Source organism: Meriones unguiculatus, chromosome 20 (genome assembly GCF_030254825.1).
Source record: "Meriones unguiculatus strain TT.TT164.6M chromosome 20, Bangor_MerUng_6.1, whole genome shotgun sequence".
Classification (NCBI taxonomy): domain Eukaryota; kingdom Metazoa; phylum Chordata; class Mammalia; order Rodentia; family Muridae; genus Meriones; species Meriones unguiculatus.
The window spans coordinates 21,869,050-21,893,751 of NC_083367.1; the positions used below are offsets into that span (position 1 = coordinate 21,869,050).

The window sequence follows — 24,702 nt, forward strand, 5'->3', positions numbered from 1 at the left end:
AAAGTTAAATAACTCTATAGGATTTACAAAAACTAGGTCTTTCTCCTTCTCTGCATTGCAAGTTCTCCTCTTAGAAGCATTCATTCGTTACACTTTTTATTTATATTTCCAGAGGTTTTCTTTGAAGATGTACTAATGTCCTGCATACTTATACAAATGTGAATGTAGACTTTTTCTGTTTTATATATTTGAAAAATCACTCCAGATCTTTTGTGTGCAGATCTTCTTCATTCTTTGAAATAACTGGTATTTTATTACCTGGATATAACATAATAATAATTCATTTATTGTTGGTTTTAGTTAGTTTTCTATCTTTATATGGCAATGCAAAAATAGTTGTATTTTTTTGACTGGGATTGCCAGAGTTGAAGAGCTTAAGAACTATTGATTATTATTATCTCTAAATAGCAAGACTTGACCAACTCAAGCTTATGACCACCACTTCCTATATCTACACCTGGGTCCATGGAAGCAGGATCCTCATCCCTGACCACCTGTGGCCTGCTATCCCACACGTGCCATAGAAGATTCAGAGCCCCAATTCTAAGATGCTCCTTAAATGGGTACACCAACTACTAAAGAAAATGAAAGCAAACCTTTCTCTGAACTTCATACAGGGAAAAACCCATCAAAACCTCATTGTTACTTTTCATTTTGTTCACTGTCCCCTTAAAGATGAAAGAGAGAGAAGAGAGGAGCAGAGGGGAGAGGAGATGAGGGGAGGGAAGGGAAAGAGAGGGGAGGGGAGGGGAGAGGAGGGGAGGAGAGAGGAGAGGAGAGAGGAGAGGAGAGGAAAAGAGAAACAAAGAGGGACAGAAGGAAGAAAGGAGGGAGGAAGAAACCACATGCCAGACAAAACTACTGGGGTATTGGCTTCAGCTATCATTTTCATACTCTGTATTGTACACAAATCTCAATGTGGACAGTGTTGTTGATAGTATTTAGATTTTTTTATTACTGAGGTATTTACAGAATATTATTAAGAATTACCTGTGCTTAATAGATTTCTGTATGCTGTTACGCTGTTTTTAGGTTTATCTGAAATGAGAAACCTGCTCCTCATCATTTCTTAGCTGTTAAAGATAAGCCCTCACTTGGGAGAGATGCCAGCTGGTCCTAGCTTCACAGGATGGAGCAGTGTCTGTATAAAGATAATTGAACTACATCAAAGCCCACCAGTAGGATGAGGCAGCTTGCTTGAGCCACAGGTCACGGCCTCACAGCACATATGCAGCCAACAACCAACTCTCCAGAAGGTTTTGTTTGGAGGGGCTCCCCAACTTTATCCAAGTGTTCTCAGTCAGTTTCTGAAGAAATCAGAACTGGAGCATCAGCAGCGCCAAGGACAGTGATATAGAAGCTTTAGAGTGACTGACGTGTATGAAAGAGATATTTACAACACTGATGTGTTGTGTGCAGTAAACACAGACCATGTCCTTCTGCTGCCTCAGGAAATGATCCGGCAGGGAGAGGGTGCCACTGTACAGGAGATAAATACGGCAACGAGAGGGAACACTCCCACAGACTGACAGTCTTTCTGGGAGAAAATCTCCAAACCTAGGGCTCTGTGACGGCTTCGCTTCTTGTTGGTAACATGATTATCTCGGAGGCAGAATTATCTGAATTTAAGTGAGTAATTTATGGTAAAGTGTAGAAAGAATCGGTTAAAAACAAAGGACGGAGACGTGGAAGAACCAACTCCATGCTAATGGTGCCATGTGAACCTTGTCAGGGTAAGTCACAGAATGCAAAAGAAAAGGCATCAAGCAGCCTTAGAGACAAGGAAACCAAGGCCCCCACAGACTCATGCCAGTGACCCCTGGAAGTTCTGGAGCCAATGAGCGTGCTTCCCACAGCACGGGGGTCACATGACTTCAAGTCCATCATGGCTACGAGTTCTCATTCCTGCAAGATGGCCGCTGGAGGCCCAGGGGATTCTTGTGTAACTCAAGGAGTAGTGAAGAAAACCCCAGTGCACGGGATTCGTACTTCATCTCAGGCTGCTGCCTAAACTAAGTCAATTTATGACAAAACTAGGGTTCTCTTCAGCGTGCTGTGCTTTAAGATTACCACTGCACAAGAGAGGCAGTGTCTTCACCTGACCACTTTCGGTGCCTCAGTCTGTCTTCGTATTAACTTCGGGTTAAGAAACAGTCTTTGACATGCTGGAAGCACTACTAGCAGCGGTGATTACTTTTTTACGATTTTTTGAAAAAAAAATTGACACTTTTGTGTTTACATATAAATAGATTTTTTAAAAAAAACAAACCTGATTGAAAGTTAAAATGCTACAGAAGTTTGGCCTAAAGGGATGTTAGAAATAACCCAATCCAACCAGCTGGTAATACAGATGAAGAACCCAAGGTCAAGAATAACTGAATGGCTTAGTGTCAACCAGCTAGTTGCTGCCTACAGGAGGGTGCCCATGCTGGTCTCTGGTCCCTATCCACTGCTTTTTGTTGTGTTCACTCCATGCATCAGTCTCTTAAGAACAAGTTAACCTGCTTAAATGATTAAATAACCCTTGGGATGGGGCATTAACATTAGAACATTTACAATTGCCTTCTTGCTAGTTAAGTTTCTAAATATACCTTATGTACAGATATTTAGTCGGTTTGGGTCTCTACTGTTCCTTTTCTTTCTTTTCCTCAAATCTCAGTATCAATTAAAGTCTACTGAGAAGCCAAGTAAGCACCATGTCATGAATGAAAGCAGGGATGCTTAGAGAACCATGAATGAAAGCAAAGAAGCTTAGAGAACCATGAATGAAATCAAGGATGCCTGGAGAGTCTGGTGCCCTGCGTCTAGGCCACTCTTATCAGAGAAAGATGTGTTCCCTGAACGCAAGTGTTGGGAAGTGAGGATGCCACCACCAGGAACTGGTTATAGAAATGGCATCATGTACCAATGAAGCCTCCAAATGACAAGTTTTTGCTTTCTCGGGGAGAAAGACCTACCCAGAAAGATTCTTATTTGATCAAGACCTCACTGAGATATGTAAACTTGCTCCTCAGGATGATGTGCTCTTTGGACAGTCCCTGTACATGGAGGGACCTTTCCTAAGTTACACCACCTCCACAGTGAGAGACGGACCGGATAAATCAGCCATTACCTAGGTGTTCCTGCATCATCTCTGATGCTTAAATTTGACAGTTGTCTTTAATATCATGGAGTCCTGGTAGATAAGAGCTGGATTAACTTCTTGCTTAATAAAGTCCTTCCAACACAATGGTGTGTGAGTCAACAAACAAAGTTTCCCTTGTGATTTAAGCCTGGAAACAACAACTTAGACCTTGGAAGAATAATCACTGGACAGAGGCACTTCCAGGTGGTACAGTCTCGCTTGGAGGAAGCTTGGTCGTTTTACTTTTGTGTGCAGAGCATCCTTTTGGCTGAACAGCACAAACTGACTTTTGGAATGTCCTTGTCTTCATCACTGACACTTTCTGGATTATATTTTCAGCTGGACTTAACACCCCAAAACATTCCTCAAAACAGTTAAAAATTCCAGGTTTAAAATGAGCTAGATAATTTATAAAGGCATGCTTGGTAAATTCTCAGCAAACATTTTAGCTAGGGTTTTTGATTCAGCCCAAACAATGGGTGGCTTTGTGCTAACCACTGTGGAAAGCGTAAAAAGGTGCCCTGGTGTCATTGTTTTCTTTAAACTGATGCCTGTCTCTGACACATCTTGGATTTTTCTACGCTTGTCTTAAGTAACTTCATTCAAAAATTAGTTTCTCCAAAGCACTTTGCTGAAATACTCTCTTTGCTGCCTTTGGCACATGCTCAGCTGAGGGGGGGCCCTCTGAAATCAGACAGGACAGAGTGAGGTAGAAAGCGTTACCAAGAGGATTTGGATTTGAGACTCATTAACTTCAAGCTTCTACTTGCAGTAAAAAAGGGCTTCATCTTCCTAGAGCAAACGTCAATCAAGAAGGAGCCACTGACACCCTCTTTGTTTCACCAGCCAGTAAGAGAAGATGAAGCAGAGGAAATGGAGTTGCAGTTAAGCATTCACAACACACAGAGCCCTTGTTTTCCCAGCAGTCGCTGCAGAAAAGCGATTGTCCATTCACAGCACATCCTCTGCAATTCAGAGCTAATATTTTTGCTGTTCTTAACTAGGTACTCTATGCAGTTAATTCTGTTAACCCTTGGAAATGCACTGTGCATTCGAGCCTGTCTTCTCAGAGCTGCTGATGTGACCCAGTTTCACAGATTTCTAGTTCTCAGTGTTGAGAATAGAAACTTTAAGGAGAGCGGAGTTGGAAATTTTGGAGCAGAGGAACGGTTTCAAATAATCTGGTCTTGTCTGTTATTGCATAACTCTCAGATAAGGAGGTCTATGTTAACGGTGTATTATTTGAATTGCTTTTATGAAAGTTGACTGCCAGACAGGGAAGTTTCCCAGCAAGGTCCCCTTAGACACACAATGACGTGCGGCTGAAAACATCAGCAGTGTTCAGCTGTGCCTTCCGCAGCAGCTAGGGAGTTTACTGAGCATGAATGTATGTGCCTGGCTCGTTTCCTCTCTGGCAATGGTTGCTTTCTCTGGCCAGAGCACACGAAGAGCTGAATTTTTACATGATTAATTAGTCCCCAGGCTCCATCACTTAAGTCCCTAATTAAATATCTGACTCTGATTTCAACCCATTCAGGAAAAGATAATTACCGAATCCTGCAGTGATAATAAAGTTTTATTTTCCCTTGTAAATAGTTAAGATCTAAATCATTGGCCACATAACTCAGTACCTGTATCTCCTTAGTTAACTTTGAGACTGAAGATAGTTTTTTGTTTTGTTTTGTTTTAATAAAATGCAGTGAGATAATAAAGTGATATTTTTTCCTCAACAGTTCACACCCACCCCCAAAGCCTTCTACCCAGTTGTCTGCTCGCTGTCACTCTTGGCTCTTCCCTTCTCTATTACCACGTTCTTAATTTTGAGGTCTGCTACAGACCAAACCCACAAACTCAAGAGAAAAACAAATAAACCAACCAACAAACCCGATTTTCTCCTCCAATGGTTCAAAACCCTTCACCAGAATTTTCCTGCCCTGTCCTACCAAAACTGAAAAATGACCCAATTCTAAAATTTACAACAGAGAAGAAATATTTCACTCATTAAAAAACGCCGAGGGGGGGGGGGCGGGAGCTCCTACGTGGGGGCTCAAAGTGCAGAGAATGCCAAATCTCTTGCTAAACCCTGCTGCCCTCAAAGGGTTAATTCAGGGCAAGTGACAATGCTTAGTCAGTTCACTTAGAAAAAGGAAGGAAATTCAAAAGCTGGTTGCTGTAGGAACAATCACAGACCAAAAAAAAAAAAAAAAAAAAAAAATTATACACGTATGTAGATAGGTACAGGTCCAGTTTCAATAAAAACAAAAGCCCTAGCGTCTCCCTGTGACTCCGAACTCTCAAGGAAAATGAACTTGCCGCTTCGATTTGTCGTACATACCTCAACCATTAAACAAGACATTTAACCATAGTGGCAGTTCTGTGACCTCTGAATGCCGTGAAATCTCTGAGCGGTGCGGCTTGTTCATGAAGACTTGTGCTGCAGAATCCAGCAACTTCATCCAGGATTAGCAATATAATTATGTAAATTTTTAAAAGAAAAAAAAAAGAAAATACTTAAAAAGAAAGAACAAAAAAAAAAAAAAAAAGAAAGAAAGAAAGGAAAAGAAAGGAAAGGAAAGAAGGAACGTCAAAGCAGTCAGAGGGCTCGGGAGAGGAGGAAGGGACAGGGAGGCTCTCCCCGGGCGGGCGAGGACAGCACTTTTCTCCCCGGACAGGCGCTGGGACGGAGCCGAGCTGCTGCAGTGCCCAGAGCGAGCCTGGCTGGGTCGCAGGCAGCTGGCCTGGGAGGCTGGCTGAGGTGCTGTCAGTTGCCACAGGCAAGGAAAACCAGAGACCAATCGGCTTCTGCGCCGGCAGCTTGCTGGAGTGGAGCGTTTTCTGTTTATGTTTCCTCATTTCAGGAGTGACGTCAAAGGGTTTAGTTTTTCCTCTGCATGTGCTATTAATTTTAAAGTACTGTACTATGGGAAGAATGTGTGTGTGTGTGTGTGTGTGCTTGTGATTAGCTGGGTGGGGTGCTCCACTCTCAGGAGAACCCCCGAGAAACCTTTTTTTTTTTTTTTTGCATTCAGAAACAAATTTCTAACAGTTTAAATACCTTGGGGTTAGGTGTTTAAAAATAATCAACAAAACAAAACAGGCTAAGCCGAGCGATAAGCAAGCTTTCTATTTTGCCACGGTGAGCTGATATGCACATGCCCACTTGACAGCTTGTTTCTGAGCTAACTCATTTCTATCCTTACCTAAAAAAAAAAAAAAGAAAAGAAGAAAGATTTGTTAATAAGTCCCTAGAGGCACAGATGCAGTACCGTGAAAACGAGCTGGCAAAACCTTAGTAGGTACAACGAAGAAAGGAGTCCAAGTGGTCCTAGCTGCTGGCGGGCCCCGCCTCTCCCTCCTTCCCACAGCCTTGTAGGCTAAGTCTTGGGATTATTGAAACAGAGAGATCACAACTCATTCCCCACAAAAGTCACTTAAGAGGCAGGACACCAGGAGTCCACGCAGGCACGCCTGGGGTAACCGCACGCCCTCTCCCAGAGTCTACGGAGGCACGGTTATTTAGGGACTGTTCCTCCGCCAGGGCCCCAGCTAATCCCTGTATTTTTCTTCCCACTCTTGAAATCTCTGCGGTTCCCATCTGTTGTTTCTGCTTCCCCCGGGGCCTCCCCACTCCATTCCTACCCTGGTGTCTATGAGGAAAACCTGTTTTTCTCTTCCTTGTCTCTCCTTCCGGTTCCATGTCCTTTCCTGCTAATCCCACACCAATGACAGGCCTGTGAAGGGAGCATGTGACTCGCACTAGAGAATCAAAGGCCTCTTCTGATCTGGATGAAGACAATGTCTTAGGGGTGGACACAACATTTGGAAAGTCCCAAGACTTTTTTTCAGAAACAAACATTATTATTATTATTTTTATTATTATTGAGAAAGAAGGCATTTACTTTTATGATCTTAGGTACTAAGGTTTAAAAACCCTGGAATTAAGGGGTCTAATCCTAGTGATAAAGACACAATAGTGAATACACCATTTTCTCCCACAGAGTTTACATTTTGAGGGTGAATAGATAGGTGGTAAAAATAAATAAATAAAAGTCCTGTATGATTGTATACACTTGTAATCCTAGGACGTGGGTGGCTGAGGTAGGATCAAGGTCACCCTGAGCTACTAAGTGAGATTCTGAATTAAAAAAAAAAAACAACCTAAAAATAAAAATAAACATGTGATTTCAGGTTGTAAGAAAGACTTTAAAATAAAGTAAGATAGAGGATAGAGACGTGTGTAGTCCATGTACGACTCATGCAGTTCATGCCTGCTATTTCAGGCGTGGTGATCTGGAAACCACCCTGAGGAAGCAGCTTCGAGCAGAGGTCTGACTGTGGACAGTAAGTCACTCACACCAGTGCCTGCACTCCACCACCATGCCTGGCATAGTTAAAGACCGGGAAAGGGAGTCAGATGGTTTGTGAACGTGAATAAGGAGGCTGTGAGGGAACGGCTTCGTGGAGGTGGTCCTAGGGCCAGACTGGGGAGAACAGAACCTGTGTTCCAGGAAGGGGAGTCCTACCGGGGTGTTTAGGTGGAAGACGAACTTCCCCAGATTGTGAGCAAAAGCGTAGAGCCAATAACATGTCCCACCGGAGTTGGCAAGAGATGGTCATAGCCTGAACATAGGAAAGAGCCCTGCAGAGGTGAAAGGTTCAGATTCTGGAATGCGCTGTGCGTGTGTACACAGAAATGGTGCAGCTTGAAGAGGGAATGTACAAAAGGGGAGCCAAGAACAACTCCAAAGTGATTGGCTTGAACAAAGAGTCACCGTTTACTAATGCAGGGAAGACCTCATGAGGAGTCCTTGTCCTCGTGAAACTTGCGTTCTTCTGAAGAGAATAAGTCCTCTTAATGAATATGAAGTTACATAGGTTATGGGACAAGAATACACTGTTGAGAAAATAAGGAGGTAGTAAATCAAATAAGGGTTTGTGGTCAATCAAGAATACCAACAGGTCTTGATGTGAGGGAATATTAGAATTCAGACTTGAGGTAGATAAAGGAAGAGAAGTCAAATGGCATTCAGACAAAAATGATACTAAATGCATAGGCTTTGAGGGGTGAATTGGTTGATAAAATACAGATGATGGCAATGGGTCTCAGCAAGGCGTGAAGGGCTTTCTAAGCCACTGTAAGGACTTCGACATTTACTCTAATTGAAATGGGTCTTTAAGTAGAGGAATGAGATGCTTTTTTTTTTTTTTCAATGCAGTTTATTCAGAAACCTTGAACAATCCTCGGACCCTGGGGAAAGCCAGCCCACAGCTTAAATAGCCTCTGGGTAGCCAACCCAGGCGTGCCACGTGGGCAATGCAGATAGGTCCACATACATGGAAGCAAGCCAGATCCTCGGCCTTAGCCAAATGTGGAGCTGTTCGTGACAGAGAGCACTCACCATCGGGAAGGTGGAAGGCGGAAACCAGCTCCATCTTTAAGGCACAGAATTCCGCAGCTCTCTACAGTTCCCCTTTTTGTTTTAGACGCATCAGGCAAGAGTAGAGGTCTGATCTCTGATATTAGAAATAAATTGGGACTTTGTACCGATGTTCGTTTAGGTGTCATCAACCCAAAGAGCATCAGACCCGTCCAATACCTTTTTCTCAGAGGCGGGACCTGGGGCATCAACCCGCATGCAACCAGACATGCTCTTCTCTGGGTCCAAAGCGGCTGACCCTGAGTGCAGTGCTTAGCCTCGCATCCTGAGCGTAATATTTTAGCTTTTTATGGTATCCAACCATGCTTGGGGAGAATGTCCTGCTTCAATGGCTGTAAAGACCTGAATGATCAAGGCTGGAGATGCTTTGGTTTTAACATGACCTTTCCAGCAGCTGTATGAAGGCTAATGTCAAAGAAAGGAGTCTAACAATGAAACTATGATAGGCAACTCAATGATCATGGTGGTATTAACCAGGATGCTTCTGGTGGGACAGGATTAGAAATGGTTGCCTTTGGGTTACACTGTGACATCAGAGATAATAAATTTGGAAAATGGATTGGCTTATGCGTGTAAGGAAGAAGTTTAGCAAGAGGAGACGATGGTTTATCTAAAAATGTTCAATCAAGAGGAATAGAGCTAATACTGATTAATAGACAGTGGGAGGAACGTATTTGGAGGTTAAGGATAATATGTTACCTTTCCCTGTGAGAATCTACCTGGAGATAACAGATAGGCAGTTGACTAGGAAAGCCTGTAGTTCAGGGTGTATTCTGGGCTGTCCACATGAATTTGTAAGTCATTATTCACACATAAGGGCATGACAGTACATGAGCTTGCCAATGGAATGAGTTCAGAAGCAAAGACGGGGGCAGTCACCTGCTAAGTCATTAGGAAGAAGCAGCAAAAGAGGACGAGAGGCCACCAGGAGATCCAAGAAAAGCCAGCAGAGGGTGGGGTCTTGGAGGGCTAATGAAATATTTCAATAATCAACTTGATCAACTTGGTAAAGTGCAAGCCGGATGAAAACAGAGAATTAATCCTGGAAATTGGGTTCATTTCTGTACTTGATAAAAGTGGATCTGGTATAGCAGGGAAGATGAAAAATGAAGACAGAGTTCAAGAAGTATGAATAGAATGTGTATTACATCTTTTCACAACTGTAAGACAGCAAAATAAAAGGGTCTCGCAGGGAGTTTATAATTTTGGAGAAGCAAGGATAAAAGAAACGCTGCAGAATTCAAGGGAGAGAACATGAGATTAATGCATAAATCAGAACAGGTTCAAGAGCTACATGTCCAAGGTGTAGAGACTGGGAACTTGAGGCAGATCTGGTCAAGGAAATCAAGAAGCCATGGGGGCACTTGACCAACCAGGATAATGCCTCCTCAGCTGTCAAGTTCCACGTGGTGTCCCTTGTCTTCTAAACGGGTATGCTGGAGTCTTTGCCCTATTTTGCTTGTACTTGGAATTAAAGCTTATATGAAGGCTATTAAAACTAACTGAGCCATACAATGGAGCCCACATCTGACAGGGCTGGCAGATGCCTTATAAGAAGATGGAAGAGTTAGTGCCTCTGTCTTGCTCCCTCTTTGTCATGAGGGTAGAATGGAGGCTGCTGCCTTCCAGTTTGGAAGCATCTCCTCCTGATACCAACTCCACCGGCACCTTCCACTGGCATTCAGTCTTCCGAGCTCTGAGATAATAGGCTTGTGTTGCTGTATAAGGCAGCTAGAATATGGTATCTTCCCATGCCAGGGAAGACCCCGCAGTTTTGGCGCTCCGTCAATTCTGTTTCTGTCTTAGGTCATCAGTGTTGGCTATCTACGTTGTCTTTCTACTACATCTTAATTGAAAAAGCCTTAATGATTTCAACATACCTATTTATGGTTCCTAGAGGTAGCTGTTCATTCTCTCCTCCCTGACATGATTGTATCATCACTTATAACTGGAGAAAAAAAAATGTAAGGGCACATATAAAAGTGTACCTGCATCAACACCAATAAATATTGGTATCTATCTGTCTGACTCCAACAAACATCATCATGTAAATGTTAAGGTTACAGAAGTTAAACTAAGAAATAAATGCTCTATGAGCACAGCTATCAAACACACTCTTTGGAATGGTTTTTGGGGGTACAATATTTGAAATTTATCACTTATAAAAATAATCTAAAAGGAGAGACCTTATTATAAGCCTTTCATTTCCTCTCTTAATCCCCCTTTTAAATAGCCCATAACCTATGACTCAGAGAAATGACCACTCTTGCATTTTCCTTCCGTTCTAATTCAGCTGTGTATTTTTCTCTATTGAGATATTTAAAAACACAAGTCTTCTCTTGCTGTACTCTGGGATGATGAGTTTCTCAGAGACTTTACAGATGTTAAGTTCATTCATGAAAGCCTTTTTGAATGTGTGTTTGTACAAGGGTCAGCAGAATATGCCCAGGGCGTTGCTGGGAGTACGGAGAGTGATAGAATGTGGCCTCTGTCTTTGAAAGTCCTTTTCTTGGCTTCAGGTTTAATAGACATGTCTTGATAATGGCAATAAGAAGAGGCAGCAAGTGTCCTGAAGGAAGAAGAAGAACAACAGAAATTCAGGGAAAAGAAAGAGTATGTCTATTGAGGGAAATTAGGGAAGGCTTTGCAGAATGTGAGAAAGTTCCCTTGTCCTGAAGCAGGAAGACACATGTACGCAGAGACTGACTAGATGGTTGAGAATGATAGAAATACAAGATGTGGGAAAGGAAAATGTGTTGTGCCTCCCAATGGCAGTTTAGTGAAAAGATAGAAAGATAAAAATGGAATTTGGACATTAACCACCAGAGAATATGGTTGTTGAAGGCTTTCAAGTAGGGGTTTGAAACTGCTATATTCTTATTAGCAAAATCATCTTGTGATGAATAAACACTTGCAATTACACTACAGAGGAGTAAATAATGTCACAGGGGATATCCTAGGATAAAGGTATAGTGAAGAGAAACCAACACCAGATTCTGATCTTAACTATTGTGTCTCTTCAGTAGAGTAAGACTTGATGCAAAGTCTGAAAGAAACATGAGGGCAATGCAAAGAGGAGAGGATGCCTGAGATGAGCAGAAAATGTTTCAGTAGAAGCAAAGGGTGCAGAGATGTAGGAAGATTCCTGGCTGAGATGCTAGCACTTACAACAAAAGGCACTTAGGTAAGGCTGGGTCTCGCTTCCTCTGGAGTCAAAGCAAAGTCATTTGGAGAGGAGGATAAAAGATGAAGATAGGAATGTATAATTACAGTGAAGTATGGACAGGCGTGGGCTCTAATCCAATGGTTTGTGTCATTATAAGGAGAGATAAGGACACAGACACATACAAGGATAAGGACACATTGTAGGGACCCATAGAAGGATAAAGACACGCAGAGAGAAGGGCAGGGACACACTATAGGCACACAGAAGGAAGACCATGTGAAGATACACAGAGAAAAGAGGTCCCTGTGCTTCTAGGAGAGAGACCTCAGCGGAAACTGTGCTGAAATCTTTGTTTTCAAAACTGTTAAGAAATAGATTTCTCTTGTTCAAAATACATCTTGGGCAGTTTTCTACAACAGCCCTGGCATTCTAAGTCATCACAGAACATAGACCCTAAGGCAAAGACTTTGGTTTAAAAAAACAAACAAACAAACAAAAGCATTTCTTTCAGAAACTAATAACAAAATCCAGTAGGCACACCTTTTTTTTTTTATTATTATTTATTTTTTTTTTATTTTTTTTTATCAGTTACATTTTATTAACTCTGTATCCCAGCCGTGTCCCGATCCCTCATTCCCTCCCAGTCCCTCCCTCCCTCCCTCATCTCCACCTTGCCCCTTTCCAAGTCCACTGATGGGGGGGACCTCCTCCCCATTCATCTGATCCTGTTTTATCAGGTATCTTCAGGACTGGCTGCAAAGCCCTCCTCTGTGGCCTAACAGGACTGCTCCTCCCTTGTGGGGTGGGGAGGTCAAAGAGCCAGTCATTGAGTTCCTGTTAGAAATAGTCCCTGTTCCCCTCACTTTGGGAAACCAATTGGTTACTGAGCTACCACAGGCTACATCTGAGTGGAGGTTCTAGGTTATATCCATACATGGTCCTTGGTTGAATGTCAGTCTCAGAAAAGACCCTGTGCCCAGATATATTTGGTCCTTGTGGAGCTCCTATCCTTTCCCCATCAGACTAACTCCCCTTCTTTCTTATGATTCCCTGTACTCTGCCAAAGGTTTGGTCATGAGTCTTTGCTTTGAAAACACTGCTAGTTAAAGTCTTTCAGATGCGCTCAGTAGACTCCTGTCATACGTTCAATGCACATCCCATCTGTCTTTCTAAAAGTAGGCACACCTTTATGAGTTCCAGGTCAGCCAGGGCTACATGGTAAGACCATCTCTAAAACAAACAAACAGATAGACAAGACAGACAGACAATCTTGTATTGTGTTGGACTACTAATGTATTTCTTGTCATTATAGCAATGCATTTCTCCAAGATTTATATTTTGTTTCTTTCACTGATGAGATTCTTATATTGCTAAGGGATTTATTTCTTCAATATAGATATAATTATTTAAAACACAAACTTACTAAGGTGATCTAGTGGTTAATTACACCACTTGCAATGTTATATAAAGATTTCTCTCATGACAATTGTCTTTATACATTTAAAATTGAGATTTAATTTATGGTCTTTTTCAAAAAAGGTACTTAAAAAGAACTGAGTTTTTGAGCCATTATAAAATTGCTGAACATTAAGAAAACTATCAGTGCAAAAGATCAAATACATATCAGAGTTTGATTGTTAGCTGTACAAGAAACCTTGAAATACCTACCTTATTTGGAACTAAACTTTTTAAGTCTAGTGGTTCATATATACATAGTTCTCTTTGCAATGTTTTTCCAGTGTTTGGCACAGAGCTCTGTATTTAGTTGACCATCAGTATATAGCTGTGTAGTGACTGGACTGATGAATAAATGATGTTTGCGGAGAATTGATGTGAAAACCAAATAAGTAATTCAAAGACTGAAAGAAGATCCTACAAACACATAGAGTTGCTCCCACAGTTCAGCAGTACTGGGGGTCTGTATTATATGAATCCAGAGGAAAGAAGCTACATACTTTATTGAATAATTGAGACATGAATGAGGGAGGAGATGCTTCAGATAATAAAGTGCTTGCCTTGGAAGCACAGGGACCCACGTCCAGTCCCTATAAGCCATATAAAAAGAAGAGGACTTTTTTTAATATGGTGGTGCCCATACTTACAATCCCAGTTCTAGGGCCCTTGGGTTCATTGGCTGCCATCAGTGAACTCACCAGCTGCTCTGTCTGTGGCCCCTGAGTTTAGAAGTGCAGTATCTGTTATCTGCCGTTATCCAAGGACTTTGTCTTCACTGAGTCTCCCAGAAGTAACCATGAGCCTCCAGTTCTCGGTTAATAACCACATCATCTCCCTGGGATGGTTTCTTGTTTGCAGACTGCTCCTGACTCTCTCTGCCTCTGAGCACACCCTGTGCTCCTTACCCCTGATCAAATCAACACACTGTTGAGCACTTCTTTCTGTTATTTCCCGTCCTTTTCTGCTTTGCCTCATTTTTTGGTCACTAGCCCGTAAGGCTGTAATGTTCTCACTCATCTTCTGGGAATCCTCTTTCTTGTTTATCATCCTTTATGATAAGGGCCTCAGTAAAATTCCATGTCCTACTTGACAATATTTTCTTGAACCAAAACAGGGATAAGTTTTAAAATCAGAATGGGAACATTTTCAAAGGTTATGTTAGAAAAGCTAGAATGCTAAAGGTTGTTGAGGCTCTTACATGGAAATAAAGGATCCCAGATTGAACATCATTTGCTCTATGGTTTGGATCTTATTTTTCCTCATACATCTGTAATTCCTACATAAGGCATGTACTCAATTAAATATTCAGTACTTTTTTTTTAAAACATGTTCTCACTGATAATCCTAAACATAGCATCAGATGAGATAGATAGCCTTTTGTGTCTGCTGATAATATGTAACCTCGGCATGTACTGCATCTGTCTCCATGGATACCAAATTTCTGTGAATGGTGCTTAGAGTAAAAAAAAAAAATCTATAGGAGAAACCTCATTGTACTCATGTTTTTTGGCTCAAGTTTCTTGCCTTTCATTTTTCCATCTTGGGTTATAGATTGCAAGAATTTTACCATGTTCAGTGTAATAGAAAACCCTTGTATTTAGGATCACAGGAAATTTTGTTTGTTTCTTGTTGAGTGATCAATGAGAATTAGGCACAGAAATTGATGCTGCTGCAGGAAGTAAGGAGGTAAAACTCCAAGTCTATTTTTTGACAAATTCTAACTTGAAATCCCAACTCAAGGAGCACTAAACCTGGGATCAGTGAGAGCAACAGTGGAAGGGGATTTTTCTAGGACAAGTTTGTCCTTTGTTTTCATATAAAGCTAAATTAAAACAATCAGGCTTCTCAGAGTTCCAAACAGCCAGGGATCCTCATCACTACCTTCTCAAATCCCTGCTCACTACATTGTGCCATTTAAAATGCCTGTGAATTTTTACTCTTGTTATTAAATAAGAAAACAGTGAACAAAATTTATTATTCCAGCAAAAGAAGTGTGATGTGGAGAGGTGTCCAAACAGTATGACGACCAGTGTCAGCTGCGGGCTGTATTTCGGACAAGTCTCTCAAAACTGAATCCATTAAGGGAAAGCAAAGAGGTATTGTTGGTGATTTCATAAAATCTGAGAGCTGCCTTCCTGCTTTATGCTTTACTTTTACTTGTCTGTTGATTTATGAGCTCTTTGTTAATGCCTAGCTCACCCTAAGAGCAATAGGCACACTGAAATTAATGGCTGACACATTCTTGTCTAGGCTATTTGCTCATTCTGAACCAAAGAAGGGGTGGTCCTAGGCCATTGGGAGAAGAACCCAGTGGGAAATCCTTACAGCAAGACATGGAGAGGCAGGAACAGAATACCCAAGAGACTAAAATTTAAGGTGGCTAATAGGTGAGCAGCCACAGGAGCCGTTAGGCTTCTCATGTTTGTGACCTTGAATGTGGTACAAAGATTGTGCCTCAGACTGAAGTTAGCCAAGACTGCCTGGCAGGACTCTAATGACTTTCCAGAGCGATCAGGCAGCCTGTTAGAGACTAGGTGTTCCTTAGTGATTGGAAAGTGTTCTAGGGCTAAGGACAAAGCCCAATACTAACTAATCATGACTTCCATGGCCAAGCTTTCTCCTTTTCTCTCAATAAAGTACATACTAAGTTTGAGATGTAAAGAATTTTCCCCCCATTAAAAAGAAACCATCTCTCTCTCTCTCTCTATATATATATATATATGTATATATATATATATATATATAATTCATGCAATTCCCAGTGACAGATAACTCCAGGTAAGAATGGCTAAAAATTGCTCTCCTCCAGACAGCTGTCAGAATCAGGATCCCTCCCACATTGCAGAGGTGGGAGAGGTAGAGACAGCAGAGAAGAGTTTCAGTAAAATTTTTTGACATTCTGAAGCAAATCTAATGAGTTACTTGCTCCTCCCCTTTTCCTTCCAAGTTAGGCAGAAACATAAGTTCACGTGAGTTGCAGGCATGCCTGAGAGACACAAAAGCTTGTTTCTGAATCTCAGTTTAAAGTTGGAAAAACGCTTTCCTGAGAAGCAGAAAAAGTTTACAGAACAAAATGGAAGAAGCCGTCACTCTGGGTATATTCTGGTTTCAATATTAACACAGCTGCCAACTGTAAAGGAATGGGCTGCTGCTCACCACAGTGATAAAAACATTTGTTGAAAAAGAAGGGGTTTTGAATTGGATAATACCAACTAATTATATCCTGGAAAATGTCTGTCAACTCAGACAAGAACAATTCAAAGAAACACTCAGAAAAATAGACCGAGGCAAACTGCAAAATATCACTCACGCCAGTGAGAGCTTCAGACTGTGTTCTTCAAGATGAATAACAGATCAGCGCTGCTAAACTCCTTCCAGTGGAGGCTGATGTCACAATTTTACCTGGCACCCTCTGAATAGCAGAATTTGTTCTCTTACCTTTTCCCCTATAATGCTTCATTTTCATACCTATCAGCTTACAAGAATACAATGAAGGCAGCTCTTGCCGTTTGTTTTCACCCACTGCCCTTAACTCGTTGGTCTACCCAGCTGCTCACTCTACAGATGGGACACAGATGAGTGGCAATGAGGTGAATAAACAAGGCTCTGCTCTGAGGAATAGCATGCTTCCCATTTCTTTGAAGGCTTTATTGTTTGGTATTATGATTAACAGATTTAGGTACTTAGACAATATTTACATAAGCAAATGTAAATATTGCATACCCTGCTTGTTTATGGTACTTTGACACTATATGTATGTGTATGTGTGTGTGTGTCTGTGTGTATGTGTGTGTTTACGTATTATATGTATATTACATGTATGTGTTAGAGGATATTTGTTATTGACTTAAAACATGTTTTATGTCCTTATTTTTCTAGAGTCACCATAACAAGTCTATGATATAGTAGCAGTATTACCTCCATTTATAGATGAGTAGATGGAGTCCAAAAACACTCCTAATCTATCTAAAATTGCCTGGGTTGGAGCTGAGATTTCAGCTCATGTGCTACCTCTTCCTCTATACATGACAGCTTTCCCTACAGTAAATCAGGCCTACAGGTGGTTACAGCTCCTGGTGGCTGAAGTGGCTCTTCCTAATTTATAATTAGTCGAGGGCTCACTATGTCCACCACGCACTTGTGATCCGAGCAGAGCATAAGAGCGATAAATGACCACCACTTCTCTCTGCCAGTGGCCTGGACCAACACACCAGTGCTGTAGTTCGAACCTGTGCCCTTTGAAATTCAGGCCTTGTCAGCATGACGGCATTCGGAGGTGGGTCTTTAAAAGTAGGCAGACCGCAAGGTCTTCACCTTGTAAAGCTCTTATAAAAGAAGCTTTACTTTGCATTTGGCGAGCCCATCTTTCTAGTGTCTGTGATGTGAGGTAGCAACCTTTGGAAGCAGAGGGCAGCATGTAGCAGATGAGCAAACCAACCAGGATCTTCATCTTGGCCTTGATAACCTAGGAGCTACAAAACAATAAATTTCTTCTCTTTAGAAATTACCCTGTTTGGGATATTTTCTTATAGTAGCACAAATTGGCTAAGATAATACAACGCTCTGAGGATAGCAGATAGTGCAGAGATGATAAAAGCAATTAAATTATCATTTGAAGTAGCCAAAATTCATGTCCTGCAACTAATGGTGATTTTTCGCACATCAGCATAAGTTAGCTTTAGTATTAAAGTAAGATCTTCAGCAGCAGCAGTTACTAAGTTTATTTTTTCTGTAGCTAAAAAATACTGTTAAGATAAATTCACTTTTTTTGAGAAAACTCTGAAAACAAAGCTGGGTAGGCTTGTAGACATCTCCGCTCACCACCAGAAAGAAGCATATAAAGGATGATGTTCATAAACTTCCATCTTATTTAGAATAGAAAGATAATCAGGATTACTGAATTTGGAAGAATGGTGTCCTCCTAGGCGCTTGTTCTCTTCTAGACTAGTATAGGCTAGAGGAAAATGAAGGATGAGTGGAAAGCCTGAGCATGTTTTGATGGTCCATCAAGAGAGGATGCTGTCAGACACTTCAGTCTCCCAAAAGTTATTTCTTACTAAGAGAGAAGCAATCAGCTAAACCAACACAGCCTCTGAAGGCATTTCTGCCTCGCTTCTTTCCTGCCTCCTCCCCCAGGCCAGTGCAGAGAAGGGAAGAGTGAGAGGGCTTGCTTCATCCTTCCCAGGAGGCTTCGCAGCTTCTGCTAGTGAGGTGGCTCTTCTCAAGGGCTTATCGCACAGTGAAAACACACCCCACAACCACTGTCCATCTGGGTTCTAGGTCACCAGTCATTCAGATAACAGGGGTAGGAAAGGCCTCCTGAAAGAAACAGCTCTTAGTCCAGGTCTGGGAACCAAAGTAGAAGGGAAATTAGTTCCAGACCTTTACAGGGCAGCCGGTTCAGAAGGCAATGTGCCAAGTCTCTAATTGTCAGGGTCCTGCCGACCTTTCAGGGTGCATACAAGGAAGACATTGTTCTAAATCAGACCTAGTACCAGAGAAAGGAGTACACAGCAGAGCTGTGCCTGTGTGCAGATTCTCTCTGCTGTCTCAGATGCTGTTTCTTCCTTGGTTTGAAAAACCTGACCCTCCCAGTCCTGTCAAGCAAGAGGCCGGACATCTTAGGCAATGTATAATTCCCTGAGACCTCTTTCCTAACAGAGGGAATTACAGGAACATCCTTTAAGGGAGGCTGGGAAGATAGCTCAGCTGATGAAGTGGCTTTCCAAGCATAGGGACCTGACTCTGATCCCCAGAACCCAAGTTAAAAGAAAAACACAAAACCAAACAAACATAACCATTGAGTGCACTGGTCCTATGCCTTTAATCCTGGTGTTGGGGAAATGGAGACAGGTGAATCCCTGGGTTCTCTGTCAACCTAAGTAACTTACTTGGTGAATTCCAGGCCATTGAGAGATGTCTCAAAAAAGGGGTGTGGGGAATGGCACCATGCTTACACACAGAGGGATACAAACATACACAGATCTAGGGGAGACATTTAAGTTTTCTCAAGAGGCATGCATCCTGCAATAATAGAAAAGGAAAGTCTAGAAGGAATGTGTTAACTTTGCCATGTCACATAAAACCATTATTATGAGGCTAAGAATATTAAATATAATGCTTGTGGTTTATTGACTGCTGAGGGCAGTGGTGCAGTTTAATTGAGGATTTCCTGTGCTGTCTGGGACTGAGAATAAGGGCTTGTATTGTAGCCTCCCTTCTCTTCTTTTCCCTTTTCCCCCAAAGCCCAATATATCAATCAAACAAATTAGTGTAACTAGGAAGTGACTAAAGGCAGAGGGGTTCTTCCTCTCGTTTTTTTTTTTTTCCTAATGAAAACTTAAGTGCTACCACAAAACAAGCAAATTTATCTATTCACTAGAAATAATTGAATATTTTCACTGTAGTTTTAAGGAACTTAAGTAATTTGAGACTCAGATGGTTCCAAATGCAAATGGGTTCTTCCAGAATGAGCATATGCTTTACTTAAAAATGATCAATTTTTCTTCCCAAGCCCCAAAACTAGGGGAATCCCAAGGACAGCATTTGTTTCTCTGTGGATGTGTTCCAGTTGTATTACTCAGCACAACTCATCCACTTCCTACTTCAGTGGGCAAGTGCTGGGCATGGCTGCTCCTTGGCAGAGCTGAACATAAGGTGCCTTTAATGGCAGCCTGTCAGGGAGAAACACTCTTATGGGCCTTAGGAGGCTTCCCTCCCCTAACTTTAGGAGAACCTCAGATGAGCAGGCCACTAGGGGAATGCCAGAATCACCAAACCTTAGAGCAACAGCGTCACACCCTGTTGGTCCCACAGTGACAAACACACAGAACAACCTAGCTCAGATGTCTGAATTCAACTTAAGAGCACTTGAAATAATAATGTACTTTTTAATGCTGTTCTCCTCTTTTGGATTCACTTCACATAAAGTACTTACGAGGCTCTTTGGAAAAATGTCAGTTATTTTAGTTTATTTTATTATTTTTAAACATTGTGCAGATAGTGTTCTTCTCTCAAATCAGCAACATTAAACTTCTTTTCAAAACTTAAAATTATCTCTATCTCTCTCCACTGCCTCCCTTCCCTTTCTCTTTTTCTCTTTCACTTCCATGAAATCTTGAAACGTGGAAATGTTAGAGGCACGTATCTTCCGAGCCGTGTGTGGCTAGCGCTAGCATTAAGAGAGCGTGTAAGGCAAGCTAGCCAGTTAGTGAAGATTCCCAGTCCGTGGCACCCACTGGCATTCCTGAGAAACGGCCTTGAGATCTTTGGGAGACAGATTAACAAGTGGGATTTGATCTCTTGCCTTTTGTGGGGCTCTGAAGCAAGCGCTCTGTGTAAGCTCACTGTACCTATGAAGGACCGGAATGGCAATATGAAAAGCAGGGACTGGAGGCTCAGGGGAGCTGTGAAACTCACACAAATCACACAGCTGTCTCGCAAGTGTCAGAGCAGTACCCCAGACTCAGGCACGGGTGACCACAAAGCTGGCATTACCAGCTTCTTGCCATTCTGTACCATGGCAGGGTTGGGGTGCTCCGGAAGGTCCCATCTGGGAGAACTAAACTAAAAGCTGACCTTGATTAGCAGAGCGTTTTGGCCTGCCTCAGCTGGGACTTCTTAGATCTGCTGGAGTCTACTCTCATGTAACCTAGATGGTGAAAGCCTTCCTGCTTTTCACCGTCCTTCGAAGCTTCACCCAGCCCATCTGGAAAGACACGATGTGTGTTCTTCCTCGAATCTGATTGTTTCAGGCCAATGCTCCACAGTCTTTATAATCTTCTCTAAGTGTTACATAATGACCTAAATGGCTAATCTGTAGGCTACCTCACTGATAAACTAAAATGCATCCTGCTGGTTCTTTCTGAGAAAGAGAAGTAGGTCAGCTCTGTTATGCTTCTGATCCAAGGTTGCTTAATAGAGATTTAAATCTGCCCCTCTTTTTACGTTGATCATGGCTCTCTTCTTTAATTCTGTACATTCAATAAGAGGTCAGTGCTTTGCCACTCAATGAGACTTCTCTAAAGACTTGTTGAGTGAATAAGCGAAAGAAAGAAAGAAAGAAAGAAAGAAAGAAAGAAAGAAAGAAAGAAAGAAAGAAAGAAAGAAACCAAATATATCTGGGCACAGGGTCTTTTCTGAGACTGACATTCAACCAAGGACCATGTATGGATATAACCTAGAACCTCTACTCAGATGTAGCCTGTGGTAGCTCAGTAACCAATTGGTTTCCCAAAGTGAGGGGAACAAGGACTATTTCTAACAGGAACTTAATGACTGGCTCTTTGGTCTCCCCACCCCCGAAGGGAGGAGCAGTCCTGTTAGGCCACAGAGGAGGGCTTTGCAGCCAGTCCTGAAGATACCTGATAAAACAGGATCAGATGAATGGGGAGGAGGTCCCCCCTATCAGTGGACTTGGAAAGGGGCAGGGAGGAGATGAGGGAGGGAGGGAGGGACTGGGAGGGAATGAGGGATCGGGACACGGCTGGGATACAGGGTTAATAAAATGTAACTGATAAAAAAAAATAAAAAAAATAATAAAATAAAAAAGAAAAAAATAAAATAAAAAGTTAAATCATTTAGCATCAAAAAAGAAAGAAAGAAAGAAAGAAAGAAAGAAAGAAAGAAAGAAAGAAAGAAAGAAAGAAAGAAAGACTAGCGCATGAGTTGTTGGTACAATAGCACATTCTAGAAAAATGACCAGAAGCAATTATGGATAGGTATGTGTGAATACTGCAAAATCCACCTTTCTCCTCAGAGGACAGAGAAGTGTCAATTGCTTTAAATAAATTTAATGTTCTACCATAGAGAAGGACAGGACCAGTTTTTGTACTTTGATGGAGCTGTGCAAATCCCAGTTAGCCTTTGCTATCAGGGTGGGTGTTTTTGTTTGTTTTTATACAATCTAGTCTTCATGTGCTTCTTCATGCTTTCAGTCACGAGACGTTTTCATGGAAACAAACCATTTGCCAAGGAGTATTCGCAAAAATTCTAAAGGGCTTTTCAAGATGCATCCTGACCTCCTGCTGTGCAGATGGTTTCACAGCTCTTACATGGCTTCCAAGTTCCTTCAGCCCTAATTTGTTCCGGTCACTTTCTGTTTGTTTTCATGCAGAAGGTTTTCATAACTGGGTCCTGTAACTCATGTCAGCGAGGAGTCAAAAATATCCTCTCTGTGTGCCAAGAGGGCGGTAACCAGACATAGATAGAATAGAGTACTTCTCTTGACCTTTAGCATGGTAGAGTCAAGGTACATCGCCTGTAGGCTAGCTGAAGATGTTGCAAGATGATATCATTTTATGGAGGAAAAGTTTGAGTCTGGTTTTCAGACTCTTGCATGTGCTAGCAGAGAGAGAATAAATATGAACCAGGACCTGGGTTTTGCTTCTGGCTGCTCCTGGTCACTTATGTGGCACATGAACTTCGAAAATAATGCTGGCAAAGATGGAGCCACAAATATGTTTTGAGAAATAAGCTATAGAGTATGTGTGCACCATGACACATAATTACTATGTGGGAAAGGCTAACTCTACAGAGAATCTTTTACATTTACAGTGTCAGTGACTGGCCCATGCCTCTCCTTCCTCCCACCCCAGCCACACTGACCCCATAGCTGCCTCCATACTTTGGCAATGTTTTCATGGCATTTACTCATCATCAGCCAGGCCCATAAAAAGTAGGCAAACTAGTCACTCATTTACTAATTCAGCAATTTGTGTGTGTGTGTATGTTGTATGCACTATGTATATTTGTGTACAGGTACATGCTCTCAGGCATGCAGATGTTGAGGCAGGAGTGAGGAACCAGGCATGTTCCTCTAACATTCTCAGATATGCCGCCTTGACACAAGCTCTTTCTATCACCGAACCAGACTTTGCCATTTTGGCTGGACTAGCTGGGCAGCAAGCTCTTAGGCTCTGTCCATCTCCACTCCCTAGTCCAGGGCTCCAGGCTCACACAGCCATGTCTGAATTTTTACACGAGTGCTGGAAGTTTGAACCTAGTCCCTCGTGTTTTAGAGCAAGTGCCCTTACACACTGAGCCACTTCCCTGGTTCTTTCTGAATCCAGGAATTCAGCTCTTTATGGAGTTATTGGTTCATGTGGAAACTGCCTCCTGTTCTGTCCAGAAAGTGTAGAATGTCGCACGAGGGCACGTGGATGAAGCAGAAGCCCACATGGGAACAAAAAGAAGAGGCTGGCTCCATTCATCGAAGAAGGACAGCCAGAAAAGGGCAGGAAACTCCTGCTCCATGACAAAAACAAAGCACCCAGGCTGACTGTAAGCACTATGAATTTCTTATGTCTTGTCATTTCACTGTGTGCGTGCTGTCTCCCTTTTCTCCTCAGTAATGAACACTATAAAGAATTAGAAAGTTGGAAACAGAATCTCAGGCTTGCCTTTTATGTGACTAGACAGGCAGATGGATCAGCCATGATCTTTGCAACCTACACTGAAGGTATGCTCCAAGGGCCAGATCATTTTCAGAGAGCTCAGATAGGGGCTGGGGGGCCTTGAAGGGAGGGGGTTACAGGTAGCTATTATCCTCGATGCAGGGAGGAAAGATCTCTTAGTTTCCTTGGCAACTACATCTTCTGAGTATTCAAAAACAGCCTTCTGGTGAGCTTTTCCATTTCTAGATAGGTATCTTAGAGAATACATAGTCAACTTCTAGATCAATTATTGCAAAATGTGTCACATATGAGGAAACGTTCCTGTCACATGGGAGTCAGTCCATTAACAGCTCTTCTCTTTCCAGACACTGCCTTTGATAAAGAGCATACAAAGGTTATGCATTCTCTGCCTCAGTGAACTTGAAGTTAAAGAGCAGAGAGCAACTGACCCACATGTGTGATGTAACTAATTTATTTACTTCGAAAAATTTCTTGCTCTGAATTAAGTTCGGGTTTTGAAAACAAATCTCTTCATGTCATGACACAAAATGGGGAAAAGGGATTGTTTGAATGTTTTTTTTTTTCTTTTAACAATAGAGCAACCTCCCTCCCCATCCTGTGTGTGTGTGTGAGATTGTGTGTGTGTTGTGTGTCTATTATAGGTACACATCATTTGTGTGGTATGCACAGGTAGGCGTATACATGCTCGTGATACAGGTGATAGAAGGTAACATCTGACATCTTTTCTTGGCTACTACCCATCTTAATTTTTTGAGACAGGCTATTGCACCAAATGTGAATTCATCTATTTGGCAAGGCTTGAGGACCAGAGCACTCCAGGGATCCTCGTACCTCTGCGTGCCTCTGCCCTGGGCTTACAAATGTGTGTGCCCCACCTGGTTTGAAACATGGGTGCTGGAAATCTAAGCTGAGGTCATCATGCCATGCTTACTCAGTGGACAGTATACCAGCAGCCCGTCCCTCAGTCTCCAAAGATGAATATAACTTGGATTATTAATCTTTCCAGAAATTCATGACCAATTCATGATTGAATCTTTTTGATGTGGGAATGGTGGAAGGAGATTGTTCCCTTTGGAAATGTTGGTTGCTAAACTATTGACAAAG

The 24,702-nt window shown here is 42.0% G+C and overlaps 1 protein-coding gene across 1 annotated transcript in view; it reads right to left on the reverse strand.

Annotated features, from left to right (window-relative positions):
• Positions 1 to 5,953, reverse strand: part of Pde7b (phosphodiesterase 7B) — a 304,571-nt gene extending 298,618 nt beyond the window's left edge. Inside the window, exon 1 of the mRNA XM_021647353.2 lies at positions 5,460 to 5,953. Within this exon, the coding sequence (XP_021503028.1) occupies positions 5,460 to 5,480 (21 nt within the window). The 5' untranslated portion in view covers positions 5,481 to 5,953. The remainder of the gene's footprint in view (positions 1 to 5,459) is intronic.
• Between the last annotated feature and the right edge of the window lie 18,749 nt (positions 5,954 to 24,702).